Consider the following 16,615-nt stretch of genomic DNA (forward strand, 5'->3'; position numbering starts at 1 on the left):
ATTTTAAAATTTGATTTGTGACTTTTTGCTTTCCATTATGAAAGATATAATTGATTATTTAATAATCAATACTTTAATTACCATTCAGTAGCAATGAACAACACACCTCAGAGAATTCTTATGACTTGAAAAACTATATAATATCTAAGTTCAAAACCAAATTAAACATGTCAAATAAATAATTTTGTGCTATCTTTGTTCTTGATTTCTTCCTTTGAAAACCTTTTGTGTAGATAATTTAAAAATAGATACTATATTTAAATCAGCACAGATGTAATAATAACTGACTTTAAAAAGTAAGCTATTCAATGTTATAGGCACTGTTCTAACTCATTTAATCCTCTTACCTACCCCTGTGGTGAGCATACATTTTGTTGTTGTTGTTGTTAATCTTTACCCAAGGATATTTTCTTTTCTTTTTTTTTTCCTTATGGTTTTTTTTTTCCTTTTTTTTCTTTATTGATTTTAGGAAGAGAGGAAAGGAGATGGAGAGAAAAAACATCAATGAGAGAGAACATTGATTGGATGCCTCCTGCATGCCCCTCACTAAGGATCAGGCCCACAAACTGGGCATGTGCCCTGACCAGGAATCAAACCAGCAACCTCTTGCATGGGGTGATGCTCAACCATTGAGCCACATCGGTCGGGCCTGAGGATATTTTCCATTGATATATATATATATATATGTTTTATCCTCACCAGAGGACTTTTTTTAATTTTATTTTTTGTTTAGGTAGAGTGGGAGAGAGAGAGAGAGAAACATCAACGTGAAAGGGACACATCGAGTGGCTGCCACCTGCACGACCCAACCAGGGCCAGGGACAAACTGCAACCGAGGTACATGCCATTAGCAGGAACCAAACCCGGGTCTCTCTGGACCGCAGGCCGATGCACTAACTGCCGAGTCAAACCGGCCAGGGCTCCATTGATTTTTAGATAGAATGGAAAGGAGGAAGGAAGAAACATTGATGTGAGATAGACTCATCAATTTGTTGTCTCCTGGATGACCCCAACCAGGGCTGAGGATCAAACCTGTAACCTAGGTATGTGCCCTTGACCAGGAATCAATCCTGAGACTGTTAGGTCTGCTGGCCAATGCTCTAACTGCTGAACTACATCAGCCAGGGCTATGGTGAGTATAATGACTAGTTCAACTTAACACATAAGATTACTGATGTACTGAGAGTTCAAACAACTTGTCCAGACACACAATGAGCAATTAGTAGAGCTAATGCTTGAAGCCAGGCGATCTGGCTCCAGGGTCTTAGTGCTTGACCATCTTGTTATTCCCCCAAGTAATACTTGGATCTCCATTAGTCATCTGGAGAACATAAAGTGTTACCCTGAATCTCAATGCCTCATCTTAGAAACACCTCCTGGGCCCTGGCCGGTTTGGCTCAGCGGTTAGAGAGTCGGCCTGAGGTCCTGAGAGACCCGGGTTCGGTTCCCGCTAAGGGCACGTACCTGGGTTGCGGTTTGTCCCCGGCCCTGGTCGGTTGTGCGGGTGGCAGCCACTCGATGTGTCCCTTTCACATTGATGTTTCTCTCTCTCTCTGTTCCTCTCCCCACCCCACCCCCCACTCTACCTGAACAAAAAATGGAAAAATGTCCTCGGGTGAGGATAAAAAACAAAACAAAACAAAACAACAAAAAAAGAAACACCTCCTGGGAATGCATTATGACTGGGCACTGTGTGGCTCCAAAGTATGGTTTGTCCTTGAGAAGTTCTAGAATTTTAAAGAGCCATAAAACCCTATAGTATTATACATACACAGGAAATAATATGCTAAGGAAATCTGCTGGAGAAAGAAAACAAACAACCTTTAGATTTTGCTTTCCCCATCTCCCAAAATCAATTTATGATAATGACTTTAAGCTTCTTTTATGAATCAATTTATTTTAAATTATCCCAATATTTATATATAAGGATTGAATGGACAGAACTTCACCAGTTGAAATTTCAGTTGTAAAAGGCATACATGAGAACATTTAGGAGTAGCATGTGATGTGTTTCTGCAAAATTTCTGGAAAAGATAGTGGGGAAACTATGAACATATCCTGAATGTTTTTCTTTAAATTGATGTTTAGAGAGACAAAGGGAGAGAGAGACACTGATCTGTGCATTCACTGGCTAATTCTTGTGTGTGCCCTGACTGGGCTCAAACCTGCAACCTTGCTGTCTCAGGACATGGCTCTAACTGACTGAACCACCAGGCCAAGGCCCACACCCTGAATGTTTAGAAAAGAGTTCTGAAGCTTTTGGGAAAAAGTAAAAGTATTATGTTTCCCAGAAGTGTTTCAAATGCTCTGTGCTGTTTCTGGCTTCGAAAGTGCCTTATGGTTACATAAATGATCAAATACTCAGCTTTTAGGTTTTTTGTATCATTCACTAATCAAAAGAAAATTAAAAAAACACCAAAAACTCTAGACAGGAAATACTGAATGCATATTAACTACACAGGTTATTTATGGTGACACTTTAATTATAACAGAGAAAATATTTGTTACATGAATCATATATCTGATATAAATTAAACTAGTAATTACTTTTCTTTTTTCTCCTATAAAAAATATTATGTATTTATTTTTTTCTGCAACTTTTGTAAGAGGTTTAATTTTTATTTTTTAATTCAATTTTGCTAAATACACTCCCTGTGAAACCTCAATGAACAGAACTATGAAAAGCTAACACTGTGCCACAGGGCAACTTCCACTGTGCTTTGTCCTAAAGGTAAAAATATGAATGCTGAGATGAGACATTTCTGTACCAGGGCTGGTGCGTCCCCACCTTACTTATGTTCTTAAGTGGCCCACAGCTCTCAAGGGCGGGCATGCTGCCCTCTGTGAATCCGTGTGGTTCTCTGAAGAAGAGGCGGCATTTGAGCAGCTGTTTCTTGTCATGTTTCTAATTAAAGCGAGAACAACAACACAACAATCTCTACTAACAATGCTGATTCATGTGGCGACTCAGCTAATTTAGCAAGCTGTGCAAAGTTTTTCAGAATATTTCTTTGTGAGAAAAAAAAAAGTTCTTGGATGAATCTTTTGAAAATGCTCACAATTTCTTTGAATAGGACCAAAATAGATGGCACAATTTATAAAGATAAAGCAAGAAGATCTCTAGGGGATAGATATGTTCTCAACTGAGAATCCAAGCAGTTATGTCTATAGGATCCAGATTTCTAAGATTCAAACTTATTCAAATGATAGTAAGATAAAAGAAGCACATGGACTAGTAAGAAGGCATAGATAAGGTCAAAGGCTAAAACTATTTAAAGAATCTGAAAATAGAGAAGTAAAAAGAACTAGAAAAAATGGGGAGATTACTCAAAGGCTCTTTTAAGATTTTTCATGTCTTTTTGGCAGTAAAAAAAAAAAAGAAATTTTCTTTGTAAATGTTCAAGACCTTGATATCAAATGCATCCTGCAGCTCTGTATGTTTTTTCTTTTTAATGCACTGTCGGTCTTACATAATGATGATTCTCACTATGTCAGTTAAATATAACTTTATATGTAGAACAATGACTTTCTAAAAACCCGAGATTCTTCACTTATGGATTTCAGGGTTCCAGAAACCTCCTGACATTCTATGGAACATTTAGAAAAGAGTCATATGATAGTAAGATAAAAGAAGCATTTATGCTGCCAAGAAGGCATAGCTAAAGTCAAAGGCTAAAACTGCTTACAGAATCTGATAATAGAGAACTAAAAAGGACTAGTAAAATCTGGAAGATTACCCAGAGGCTCTTTTAATATTTTTCATATCCATTTTCTTGGGGAAGAGAATTTATGTTATTTTTGGCCAACAAAGAAAGTATAATTCGTAAGGAATCTGAGTTCATGACCTATACCCCAACATCAGGACCATCTGTCCACAGGAGTGCTTCAACTCATAAAACTCTGCAGTAAAGTTTCTATAAACTGAATGTTATTTGAATGTTCAAATTATTACCTTTAATTCTGTAGGTATTCCATCCTGCCTTTTCTTATTCTAAGTGGTATCTTCAAGTTGTCTTAAATTATAAATCATTTTCTAACCTTCTGTGTATGTCTCCTCACGTAAACCAAAGAACCAAAGGATGATATCCAATCTTTTTAGAACTCACTGACTTTAAACAATAGAGAAAGCAGAGAGAGTGCAACGTTGACATTACTGGGCTAACCCATCTTGTGCTGGCTTTAGAGGCTGTCGATATATTCCCCAAACGTGTTCCTAAATGACTGTCTAACCTGTAACAGTGTTGCAAATATTTTAAAGGTGTTGCTTATGGGTGTATGACTAAATGCACTCACTTGTGCCACCTTCTTTGTGCTTCTGTTGGCTGGTGTGTCCTCTTTGTCATTTTATCAGTTACCCTCTCTTCTCTAGCCTCTGCTGAGTCCTGAAATAGAATAAGCACGGTCTTCTGTCCAGTCCTACCCCAGATCCCCAATCTACTTTTCTAATCATTGCAGTTCTTCAGGGTTTTCTTCTGAAGCCTGCAGCTGCACAAACTTTCAACCAGGAGAGTTCTCTAGGGGAGAACTGGCCGATGGGTATTGAGTGGCCTATTGGGGCTTGAAATTGCATAAATGACAAGGAATAAAGAAACAAGGAGTTTCCAGATGCAGGTTTTTCTTTTTATCATGGTTCACATTTTTTAATCATTTATTGAGGATTTTACTTTGCAAATTTAATCTAGATTTCCTATTCCTTTCATAGCTAGCTTTTGGTTTAAGTGGGTAAAGCAAACACTCAGTTGTTCACATACGCCTACCTCATTCAGGGCAAAGGGCAACAATCTCAACTGCAGAAATGTGTAAAATATACACCTTTCTATTACAGAAGATTTTCCCCCTGATGATCTCTTACTAAAAAGTAAACCACTCTCTGTTAACTTTTATGTATGTTTATTACAACAATATTTTGTTAAAGATAAAACAGGCCAATTGTCATAAATACTACAAAAATATAAAAGGAATAACCATCCTCAGAGGAACTATAGTCAACAGAAATTGTCTTGTCAAAAGTGATTAATTTTGAAATGTCAAATTGTGAACCTAAAACAAAGTTACTGACTTTTTTTTTAAAAGAATGCCTGAACATATGAAGAACTAAAATGATTTGCTTCGATGTTCCTGTGCAGTTTGATTGTATTTAAAAGGTATAAACTTTTCCACCATTGATTTCCCTTGGCATATTGAGTTCACGCCAATTTTCCTTAACTCACTGTACATTTCTGCAAAGTCTGCTACCTATTCTTACATATTTGTGTGACTGCTTTTCTGCAGTCCTCTCTATGCATCAAAACCTGATAATATCATATTCACTAGATCCTAGAATCTCTGCGGCTCCAACACTATTTGTCATTCTTGGCTTATTTCTAACTTCTAAACTATATGCCTTCTGAATAAAAAAATTTATTTGACTTGAGAATGAAGCATGCAATATCTGCTCTGACTCCATATAGATAGAATTTCACATGAACTATGAAACAGAAAATATTGATAATCATTGTTAATGGACTTTGAAGACATTTTATTATTGGCTCAGCACTGTAAGCCCTTTGTTATAAAAATGGTCTAAGATGGATCTGTTCATCGGTTTATAGAAAACTGTATTGTGAATTCATTCCCTAACACTGCTAGTCAGGGGACAGTAATGAGGATATGAAAAGGTCTGTCTATTTGAGTTTAAGGCTCATTCAAATCTTCCCAAAGGTAAAGAAATAAATAATATTAAACTTCATTATTAATTATAAAAATTTTATTTTTGGCCCCTGGCTGGTTTGGTTCAGCGGTTAGAGCGTCGGCCTGTGGTCCTGAGAGACCCGGGTTCAGTTCCTGCTGAGGGCACGTACCTCGGTTGCACTTTGTCCCCGGCCCTGGTCAGTTGTGTGGGTGGCAGCCACTCGATGTGTTCCTTTCACGTTGATGTTTCTCTCTATCTGTTCCTCTCTCTCCCTCCCACTCTACCTGAACAAAAAGTGGAAAAATGTCCTCGGGTGAGGATAAAAAAAAAAAAAAAATTATTTTTGAACTCTATGTGTTCATATTTCTGCTGCTATTTGATTCAGAATAGGCAGAGGAGTCTCATGATATTGCCAAAGCAATAAGGTGACGATGACTCCATCTTTGCCATTGCCTTTGAACCTCACACGCGTCATGCAATGAAAAGACACTCAGGTGAAAATGTCAAAAGAGGTGTTACATACATCACACTGCATTTAAAGCACAGGCAGACACATTGAGATGGTGCTTCAGTCCCTTAGTAACTGGAGAGCTTGTGAGATTAACCACAAAAGAAGTCTTAGGGAGATCTAAATCCCACATGCTGCCTGTTTTCATCATTTCCTTTCATAGACTCATTTATAATTGACAAAACTTGTTAGTTTAAGGCATATGTTTTAGTTTGGCCTAGAATCCAATCTATACATATCAGTTACTTCATTAGTGAAGAATATTATTTTCCAGTCTCCCACAAGTGAGAGAAAACTGACCAAAAATACAAGCTAGAATTTTGTGGATCCAAATTGTACTCAACCTAGGATATTATTTTCTAAGTAATCATCAGATAACAAATGTTCCTTTATATATATATTTAAGACACATAGTAATGTTTGGATCTTATGTAAATTTAAGATACCATATGATGTCAGATGGTTATTGTGAAGTGACAGAGAAAATTGAAGCAGTGAAATTTCCATCTATTACTTCATTGTTCTCATTACATAATTTTATTTCTCAATGACTTTATTACTCTGCTTTCATTTATGCATGTTAAGCATGTGAAACCCTCAATAATGTAAAGATAGGTGAGCTACTAGTCTAAGACTTGATGTGTCAGGAATAATCAGTGGCATATTAAAATGTTTTATCCCACTTCCAAGTACTGTTTGACCACAGAATTAAATTAAAAATGACTAGATATGGCAAAGAGAGTAAGCTTATTATTATTCTAGAGTATATGCCTGATAACATATTTAGAATAGGCACATTCAAGGAGTAGAATCTTTTCAAGGAGTAGAATTTGATTTGAATAGAGAGAAATACAGTGGGAAAGACTTTGATATTAAAATACATAATTTTATCCATGACATTCTAATTTCTCCTTTCTTTCCCTATCTCTTTTCTCTACTCTTCTTCCCTCTCTTTCTACCTTCACTCTCCTCTCTTCTTCTCACCTGTTATTTCTTACTTCATTGGGTGACAACTACAGGAAAGACACTGCATTAAACATGTGAATATACTTGCTATTCAGCTTTCAGCGAATTACTTCCTGGTGTCCTCTATTTGAAACTGAGAATAATAAGCCTTTACTAGACTTTTCTAGAATTGAGAAAGTTTATGTATAGTTGTCCTTTGGTATCTGCACTGGATCGATTCCAGCCCCTCCCCGCCAACCAGGATACCAAAATCTCAAGTCCCTTATGTAAAATGGGTTGCATCTGTATATAACATATAGGCTAGAGTAGAGTAAGCCTGCGTGTAACTTCATTTCCATGAATTCAGCATTGTGCTTGTTGTGTGGCAAATTCAAATTTTGCTTTTTGGAACTTTGTTGGATTTTTTTTCTTAAATATTTTCTATCTGTGGTTGGTTGAATCCATAGATGTGAAATCCTTGGATATAAAGGGCCAAATAAATAATCGACAACTGTTACATCAATACTAATTTCAGGCTTGTCTTCTATCTGGGTCTCATGATTCAATAATTATATTACTGCAGTTACTGTAAAAATAAGTGCTGTAAAATACCCTTGATAGCACAGTGGGACATGACTGCAAAGAAACTAGTTTAGACAAAACATGTATCTCATTTAAATTTGATTCACATAAGTACCTGAGAACTAAATTAGCATCATTAGAACGGGTTTTGTGATTCTTTGAAGGGCACAGCAAATGTCTTCGGGGACTCTCAAAGTATTGTGACATATAGTCAACTGGTAGAAAATGAATTACTGCCCAGTGGACATCAACCTTTGGCCAACTGTTTACAGTGCCATGGTATAGGTCAAGGGAGGAACTGCTTCCTGCCCTCACATTGATATCCTAAACGTCAAGGGTCATCAGTTCAGCTATTGTGTGGCAAAGAAATACTTTAGTTTTTTTTTTTTTTTATTAATATGAAACAGTAAAAACTCATGATTATGGCTGCATTCTTCTTCACACAAAATTATAAGAAAATTCTTGGGAAATAAGCTACAGTTAAATGGAAGAGGATAAAAATTACCTTGGAAATCACAGTAGTCATTACTGAAAAGTAGCACAGAAAGTGTACAAGGATCACTTATCAGAGTTATATAAGCTAGAAGAAGTGAGTTGAGTTAATTTCAGTTTGAGGGAACAGAAACAGGTTTAGATCTATAAACTTTTTATGAAGCAATTTTGTTACACCTGATTTATATTTAAGTCATGAAGACTGAACTGAGTTTTCTCTCCTATGAAAGCTAGAGGCAAATTTGGCTTAATGCCTGAAAGAATAGAATGCTAGACTGTTGCTTCCCATCCCTCTCTGGAAAGTTGTTTCTCTGTATGTATTACAGAAACATCATCTTGCTTCTATCATTCTCAGTGGCTAAACAACAAGGGTTATTATTATTTTTTTAATCAGTGATGTTGAATAATTCAAGTCACTACTGAACTTTGTTATGTCATTTCTGCCAAACATAACCAAATCCAGCAATATCTGTCATTAAGAGTTGAGAATTAAGTAATTATCCATTCATCTCCTTATTCCAATAACTGAGATATTTATAACATTTATGAAAGTTACATTTTTACATTTGCAACAACAAGAAAATTCCTGTGCAATTGATATCCTTTTTGTTTCTAGGGAGAGAAGGTGGCAAACACTCATTATAATTAAAATAGCTAATTTTTAATTCACATAATTTTGGTTCTTACTGTATCAGCGTGGCCTTGTTGGCCGCAAAGCCTGAAACCATGTCAGTAATGATCCAGTGATAAAACCAAATGACATCAAAGCTTATTTATTGTTTGTTACTTTGTGTATGCTTTAATTAAGTAGGCAAGCATAATTAAAAGGCAAAAGAAAAAGGTCAATGTAATAATCTTGGGTTTTGTTGGCATAATTTTGCTAAGAAATTCAAGAAATATGCATATTAGGATTTTGTTTTTATTGGATTTCTCAGTCTTTTCAAAATGCTTCCAGTATATTGCTGGCTGGGCCAGCCTCCTGAATACATTGGCGTCATCACCATAATCTGTAGCATAATTATTAATTATGATAAAAAGATAAGAATTATGATTTTAAAACTCTAAGAGTCAATATATTAGTGCTATTTTGTTATGACACAAATAAAATATAATGTGTGTTTGCATCCTTCAGGTACAAGGGAGGAAGGCAGTTGGACATTTTACAAAATGACAGAGAAAACACAACTCGTGACTATAATAATACCATGGATAATCCACAAACTGATTTACTAAACTTTAAAATTGCATTTAAAAATGTTCACTATACTATATTTTGTTTTTCTCATTGATAGAAAATGGCTTTGGCCAGATTATTTTTTGGAGAACTGCATATTAATTTTCTTTCTCAAAAATTTTTTCAAACTTGCTACTTTCTGGCTTTTCCTCCAATCATTTCTCTTCAGTGAAATGGAATTTCAGTTAAATCTCTATAAACTCACCAGATAGGGAATTACTTTTTGTTTAGAACACTCAGTTTTTAATTTTCTTTTCTAGCCAATTCCAAGTGGCAAAGTAGCTTAAGTTCACCTGCTTATTCTTGAATTATAAGTTTGGGACCTGGAGCTCTAGTTTTCATTTATGTGAAAATTTTCCCTAAAGAAGAGGCAGCACTGTGCTAATATGGTGCTCAGGTTACAGATCTTTCTCCCAATTTCTTTATCCCCTTTCCACAGCATTGGGTACCATACATGTGGCTCCTGCATTTAAAATAAGTCACTTGCTGCCCTGGCCGGTTTGGCTCAGTGGTTAGAGTTTCAGCCCACAGACCAAAAAGTTGCCAGTTCGATTCCGGCCAAGGACACATACCACAGTTCGTTTGTCCCTGGCCCTGGTCGGGGTTGTGAAGGAGGCAACCAATTGATGTGTCTCTTTCACATCGATGTTTTTCTCTCTTTCTCCCTCCTTTCCTCCCTCCCACTCTATCTGAAGATAAATGAAGGAATATCCTTGGGTAAAGATAAATAAATAAATAAATAAATACATAAATAAATAAATAAATACATAAATAAATAGAATAAGTCACTTGCACTTCTTTCAACAATGTACTTTAGAAATACTTGTTTTTTATTGTGGATCTATCAACTGTGAGCACAGTCCTACTGTTGTATATGGTAGCAGGAAATTTCACCTGAAATACCTACCAGCAGGGATCCTGGGGGGCAGTGATCCTCCTCCTGGCACTGGATTCGGAGCCTGGATGCTACTTAAAAACCCTGCCCTCAGGAAGCTGGGGCAAAACGTCTCCACCCCAATGGCCGGGAAGGATCCTTTTAAGAGAGAAAAATTGACACTAATTAAAGTCTGTTTTGTGGAAAAGTTGTTGATCATTTAATTGAAATAAAACCTATTAGCAACAAAGACATCAAACTTTACAAGAAAGCTATAAAACAAAAATAAATGGAATGCATTTTTATTAATAAATTAAAAAAAAATCAACCTAGTTTTTTGAAAACTACTTTAACTGGTGGCAATTAAAAAGCGTGTAGAGCCCTGGCCGGTTTGGGTCAGCAGTTAGCACGTCGGCCTGCGGTCCAGAGAGGCCCGGGTTCAGTTCCCGCTAAGGGCATGTACCTCTGTTGCAGTTTGTCCCCAGCCCTGGTTAGCCCTTCGGGTGGCAACCACTCGATGTTTAACTCTCTATCTTCCTCTCTCTCTCTCCCACTCTGGCTGAACAAAAAATGGAAACATGTCCTCGGGTGAGAATAAAAAAAAAGCGTGTAGAGGCATCAGAAGGCAAAGGTAAAATTTCCAACCCTACTGACAAAGGGGCTGTAAATGCCAGTTATTGATGCTGTCTGCAGAATTCACACCCGCGTGAGGTACAGATACGCAGAAATAGCCATGAGTCTGGGTCTGTGCTGCCCGGGAAGCAGCAATGTTTTACTGCAGGTGCGTTAGTGTCAGTGCTTCAATGAGGGACACTTGTGTACTCGACAGTGAGTACAAATTAAGAATGGCGTGGGGGACACTTGTGTACTCGACAGTGAGTACAAATTAAGAATGGCGTGGGAAGTTTTTGAAACAGTGGAAAGAAAAACAACACACACCATTGTTTTTTTTTAGAACTTTTTAATCCTCACTCGACATTTTTTTCCCATTTTTTGTTCAGATAGAGTGGGAGGGAGAGAGAGGAAGAGAGAGAGAGAGAGAGAGAGACATCAATGTGAAAGGGACGCATCGAGTAGCTGCCACCCTCACAATCAACCAGGGCCGGGGACAAACTGCAACCAAGGTACACGCCCTTAGCGGGAACTGAACCCGCGTCTCTCTGGACCGCAGGCCTATGCTCTAACCGCTGAGCCAAACTGGCCAGGGCCACACCATTCTTAATTTGTTATACTGTTCTATTTGGGACAAGACAAGAGAGTTTGCAAAGGTAGACCACATGCTTTTCCATTAAAATTTTTTAAAAAAATTGATTTTTAGAGAAATGAAGGAAGAGAGAAGAACATTGATTTGAGAGAGAAACATTGACAGGCTGCCTCCTGCATGCACCCCTACCAGGATCATGCCCACAACCTAGGTATGTGGCCTGGCCTGGAATCAAATCTGCCACCTCTTGATGCATGGGACGATGCTCCAACCAACTGAGCCACACTGGCTAAGGCTTCCATTTTTAAGAAGGCAATTGTGAAGCTAAATAAATAAATAAATAAATAAATAAATAGTAAATTACTTGAAAGTTTATTTATAAAATTATATAATGAATCATAGAATAAAAGAATGTCAGAGCAAAAAAGGACTCCAGTCAAAAAATTCTTACTTTACAGGCCCTGGCTGGGTAGCTCAGTTGGTTAGAGCATCATTTCAATACACCAGAGATGTGGGTTCAATTCTCTGTCAGGGCACACACAAGCAGCAATCAATAAATGCATAAATAAGTGGAACAACACATTGATGTTTCTTTCAAATCAACAAATAAAATTTTTTAGAAGTTCTCATTTTACAGACCAGCAAATTGAGGCCTACTGTAGAGAGAAAGTGGTATCAGGTAGCTGACAAACTCCCAGGACGAAAATTTTCCACTATAGATTAAAAAATAAATCATGAGACACTTCCTATTTGGGAGATTGGTCTCCTTTGAATATCAATGAGAAACCCTGCACTTTAGAATTGTAGTAGAACTATTAGGTTGATGTTTCAATGACCTTAAATCCACTAATAATTCAGAAGAAAATTTAATATATATGCTGTATCAGTACATGGCAGCACTGGTAATTGATATGGTATATCTAAGTTTAAATCAAAATAATACCCTAAAAGCAAGTCATGCTGACTGTTGTAGGAAATACATCTCATTTGGGCCCTTCTGAACCCCATCTGGCCCACTAGCTTTCATTTGTAGAGACCTGAGATCTTTCTTCCCACACTCAGATTTAGCAAGTTCTTTATTTTTGAAGAGACTTCACTGTTTCTTGACACCAATTTTGCACCTAAAGTAAGTTAAAATTTGAGGCTTCTCTGAACTTTGACCAGGATTAAAGGGATCTGTATACCATACTCTATATATTTTGTTTCTATGGAGAGACTTATTACTCAAGAAATGCCAGCATTTCTTAAATCTTTAGAGGTTTTTAGGAAAGTGCAAAGTTGAAAAGAATGTTTTAATAGGTGAGTCCTATGCACTGTACATTGGGTTGAGGTATTGTTGAAAGAAAATTATACAGTGGAACCTCAGTTCTTACTAATTTTAGGAGGCTGTTCAAGAGTTGATTTGTTTGAAAACTGAATCACTTTTCCCATTAGAAATAATGTAAATTGAATGAACTCATTCTAGACCCCCAAATGATTCTGTTTTAATGTTTCTTATATATAGTGCATGTCTAAAATACTGTTTAATATATAAACAAACACTTTTTTCCTTCAATTTATTGAACCACCCCTTACTTGAACCCCTTAAATGAATCACTTTCACCACTCGGTCTAGTTCCAGGGGTGTCTTTCAGGAGGACAGTGTATGACATCTTCACTTTTTCACATATCACTGCCTCCAAAATGCTGTCACCGGCTAACTGCTTTTTGTCTATCCAAATCAACAACAGTTTTTCTACCTCTTCAGTTGCCTGTGATCTCTGTTTCTTTCATACCCTTAGCAGTATGAGCCCTCTTGATGGCCTCTTTATGTTTTGAAATTGTGCTAATCTTCCATTTTGGCCAGGAAAATCACCTCAAAATATTCACAGCACAATTTCCCTATATTAACAACCAGAAGTTTAACAGTAAACTGACTTGCATTCCTTCCTTTCTTTGTGGCCTGAGAGATGCTTTTTGACATGCTGATCTATCAGTATAAAGGGGTTGTTAGGTAGAGAACCAAAATTTTGTTCAATAACCAAGACATTTTTCCATGAATAACTTGGTTGAGAACTGATTTGTTCTAGATGGGAGAAGTCTGAGAACCTAGGTTTAACTGTTAAATGAACTGGTTTTGTTGTTGATTTCATGAGGCATTAGTAAAATTGTCCAGCAGGGCTGAAGTCCCTTAAAAATTAATAGGTGTGGCAAAAGTGCCAAGTGGCAGACCAGAAATTGGTCTGGGATAACTTTAGATGAATAGTGAAGCTAATTTCTCCTTTGTTACTGATGGGATATTTATCACCGAGCACCAAGTTAAAACGTATCCATGTGCAATGCTTCATCACTGTCTGAGAAAATGCTAGTAATGAAGGAGCTTCACTGAGCACCAGGTGGAGATAATTATATCATATATTTATTTAAAGTTACAAAAGAAATGGTGATTTTACAACAGGGTGAATAACTACAGGAAATTCAGATTTTATTATATGCTGTGAAAAGCAAAAATAATCCAATTTTAGCTGATTATGGATTTATTGAAACCAAATAATAGGAAGCCTGGTTAAAAATACTAAATCGCAAAGAGGAATAACATAATCACACACAGGAAACCAAAAGGGATATAAATGTAATTATCTTAAAGGAAATTTGAAAAACAAAAACAAAACAAAAGCTTGTACAGCAAGCAGTGACTCTGAATAATGTTAATATGCTTCACATTTAGAGATTTTTATCTGAGTTTTTGCTCTTCTTGCCAACATTGTTCCAAACTGTGAACTTAAAAAATATTTCCCATTATTTTAACTTCTTGAAAAAAAAACTACAAATATAATTTTATTGCTTTGATTATACTGATTACGTTTTTGATGATTGTGACAGCTTGTCATATTTAATAGCAGTTTTCATTTTCCTAAATTTATTGCATCATTCATAATGGCTTTGCTATGTTTCTTTACTATGGGTTAAAATATCTTTCATTCATTGTGACATAGCTTCCTTAAGAAACTGTCACTTTTTGTTGTTATATCTGAAACAAACAAGCAAACAGAAAACCTAGTGTATAAGAATACACATTCTGTTGAGATACCATATTATGTGATAATAATGCCTTATCATTTTTCTCCTTAAGGTCAATCATGTCAATAGAGATTGTATGAAACACTACAGCTCTATTTTCACAATTCAATCAGGAAAACTGAAATTATTCTCTGTTATAATTCTTTTATTTCTTATTCCACAAGAAATTAAGTTCATGAACATTTTTGGATTTGATATGAAATAATTTGAGTCTGGTTTGCCCTATTGCTTAAGTTGCTGACTCTTTTTATCTTTTTTCTTAAGTAATGACATTGTAGCTAAAGAATATACAATGCCTAATATCTGTAGCAGGAGAAATATAAATTTTCATGAATATTTTGTTTTTAGTTACATTCAGTAGACTAATTATTTGTTAATATAAATTAGATATTTATGTGATGAGAGTATTCCTCTAGCCATTGCAAGTTTGAAATATAAAATGTATTACTTAAAACATTTTTCTAAATCTCAAATCCCAGTTTGCTAGTGATCTTGAGTCAGTGGGTAAAAGAGAGACCAGAAGGTGACATTAGTATTGTATTATTTCTAATACAGAATTGCCAGATAACCGAGCATCCTGAGTTCTTATTGCTAAATCTGACAATCATACTCTGGTAAAATTTCAAACAATTACAGATATCAGATGGGCACTAGATACTGTTAACTAGTGGTGTGAGGTAAGTTGATATAAGTTACTGGCTGCATGGATCAGTGATTTATCTGTCTTTCATTAGCTCTGTGGTTCTCAATGCCTCTTGGGGAGCACTGAAAATTGTGAGTGGGGAAAGATGTTTCTGCTTTTTTTCAAAACGCAGTACACTGCCTGCACAAAGGAGAGTTCACTCTCAAAATGCTAACAGAATCTACTGAGAAACACTACATGAGAATAAAGAATCTAAACAAAAAAGTTGCTAGTCAATAGGTCATATTATGAGACCGCAATGTGAAAAAAGAAGTTGATATGGCCTGTATTTTCACATCTGGCTTAATCAATTAATGGGAGATATTGATTATTCAGATTATCTGGCCTATAGAATAATCAGTTTTCAAAGAATTATAATAAAATGTATAATGAACATAACAGTCTGAGGAACAGGGTAGTCCCAGAGATGTGGAAGTGGGGTACAGACTGACAATCCCCTGAAGAGGGGGTGGGGGGGAGATAAACCACAGAACTTATATGCATGTATGCATGAACAATGGACATGGACAACAAAAGTGGGGTCAGGGTGGAGAGGGACGGGGAGGGGGGAATCAGTGGGACAAAAAGGAGAAACATCTGTAACAAAAATAAATAGATAAATTAATAAAAAAAAATGTATTTAATATTTAAACTCTACAAAACTTTTTAATTTGATATTGCAGCAATCGCCCTGAAGTAACATTATACCGGAAATTAGATGTCATTAAGGATTTCTGTAAAGAAGACAATCTATGACCTTGTGCCTCAACTTCCTCATCTGTAAAATGAAAATAACAAGAGACCCTACCTCATAGGACTGTTTGTGAGAATTAAATAAAAGTAAATGATCATAAATATCAGACAATATTATTAAATAGTAATAATTTTTTTTTAAAAAAACCTACCTTTTAAGGTGAGAAATTGAGATAAAAAGATTAGATTTTCGAATGCGGAACTACCCCCCTCACGTAAACACACAAATCCCTAATAGAATAAATACCTTCTTTGAAGATGACCCATCAATAATTTTATTTTGATGCCAAAAAGTTTAATAAGGGAAATATCCCTATAATATGAACTTTTAAGATATGACTTTCCAGTTGTTTCCATTAAGTTGTATTTTTGCAGATACTCATTTTGATCTACGTGAGGACAAAAAAAAAAAAAGTATGCAGACTTAATGAAAGACAAACAATTTAAAATTGAAAACTTAAAATACATGTACACATATGTATTAAGTAAATCATAAATGAAATATACTCATAATACTCCCTATGGAGGGTGCTCAAACATTTTCACAGTTAGAAGTGTGTGATCAAAGAATTTGTGACATAACATGTTTAAACAGTAAAACAGTGAGAAA

At 35.9% G+C, this 16,615-nt stretch overlaps 1 protein-coding gene across 1 annotated transcript in view; it reads right to left on the reverse strand.

The window, feature by feature from the left end:
* Positions 1 to 16,615, reverse strand: part of EPHA6 (EPH receptor A6) — a 1,023,649-nt gene that overhangs the window by 177,252 nt on the left and 829,782 nt on the right. The window contains exon 12 of the mRNA XM_036242820.1: positions 10,340 to 10,465. Within this exon, the coding sequence (XP_036098713.1) occupies positions 10,340 to 10,465 (126 nt within the window). The remainder of the gene's footprint in view (positions 1 to 10,339; positions 10,466 to 16,615) is intronic.

This window comes from Molossus molossus, unplaced genomic scaffold (genome assembly GCF_014108415.1).
Source record: "Molossus molossus isolate mMolMol1 unplaced genomic scaffold, mMolMol1.p scaffold_m16_p_5, whole genome shotgun sequence".
Taxonomy (NCBI): Eukaryota; Metazoa; Chordata; class Mammalia; order Chiroptera; family Molossidae; genus Molossus; species Molossus molossus.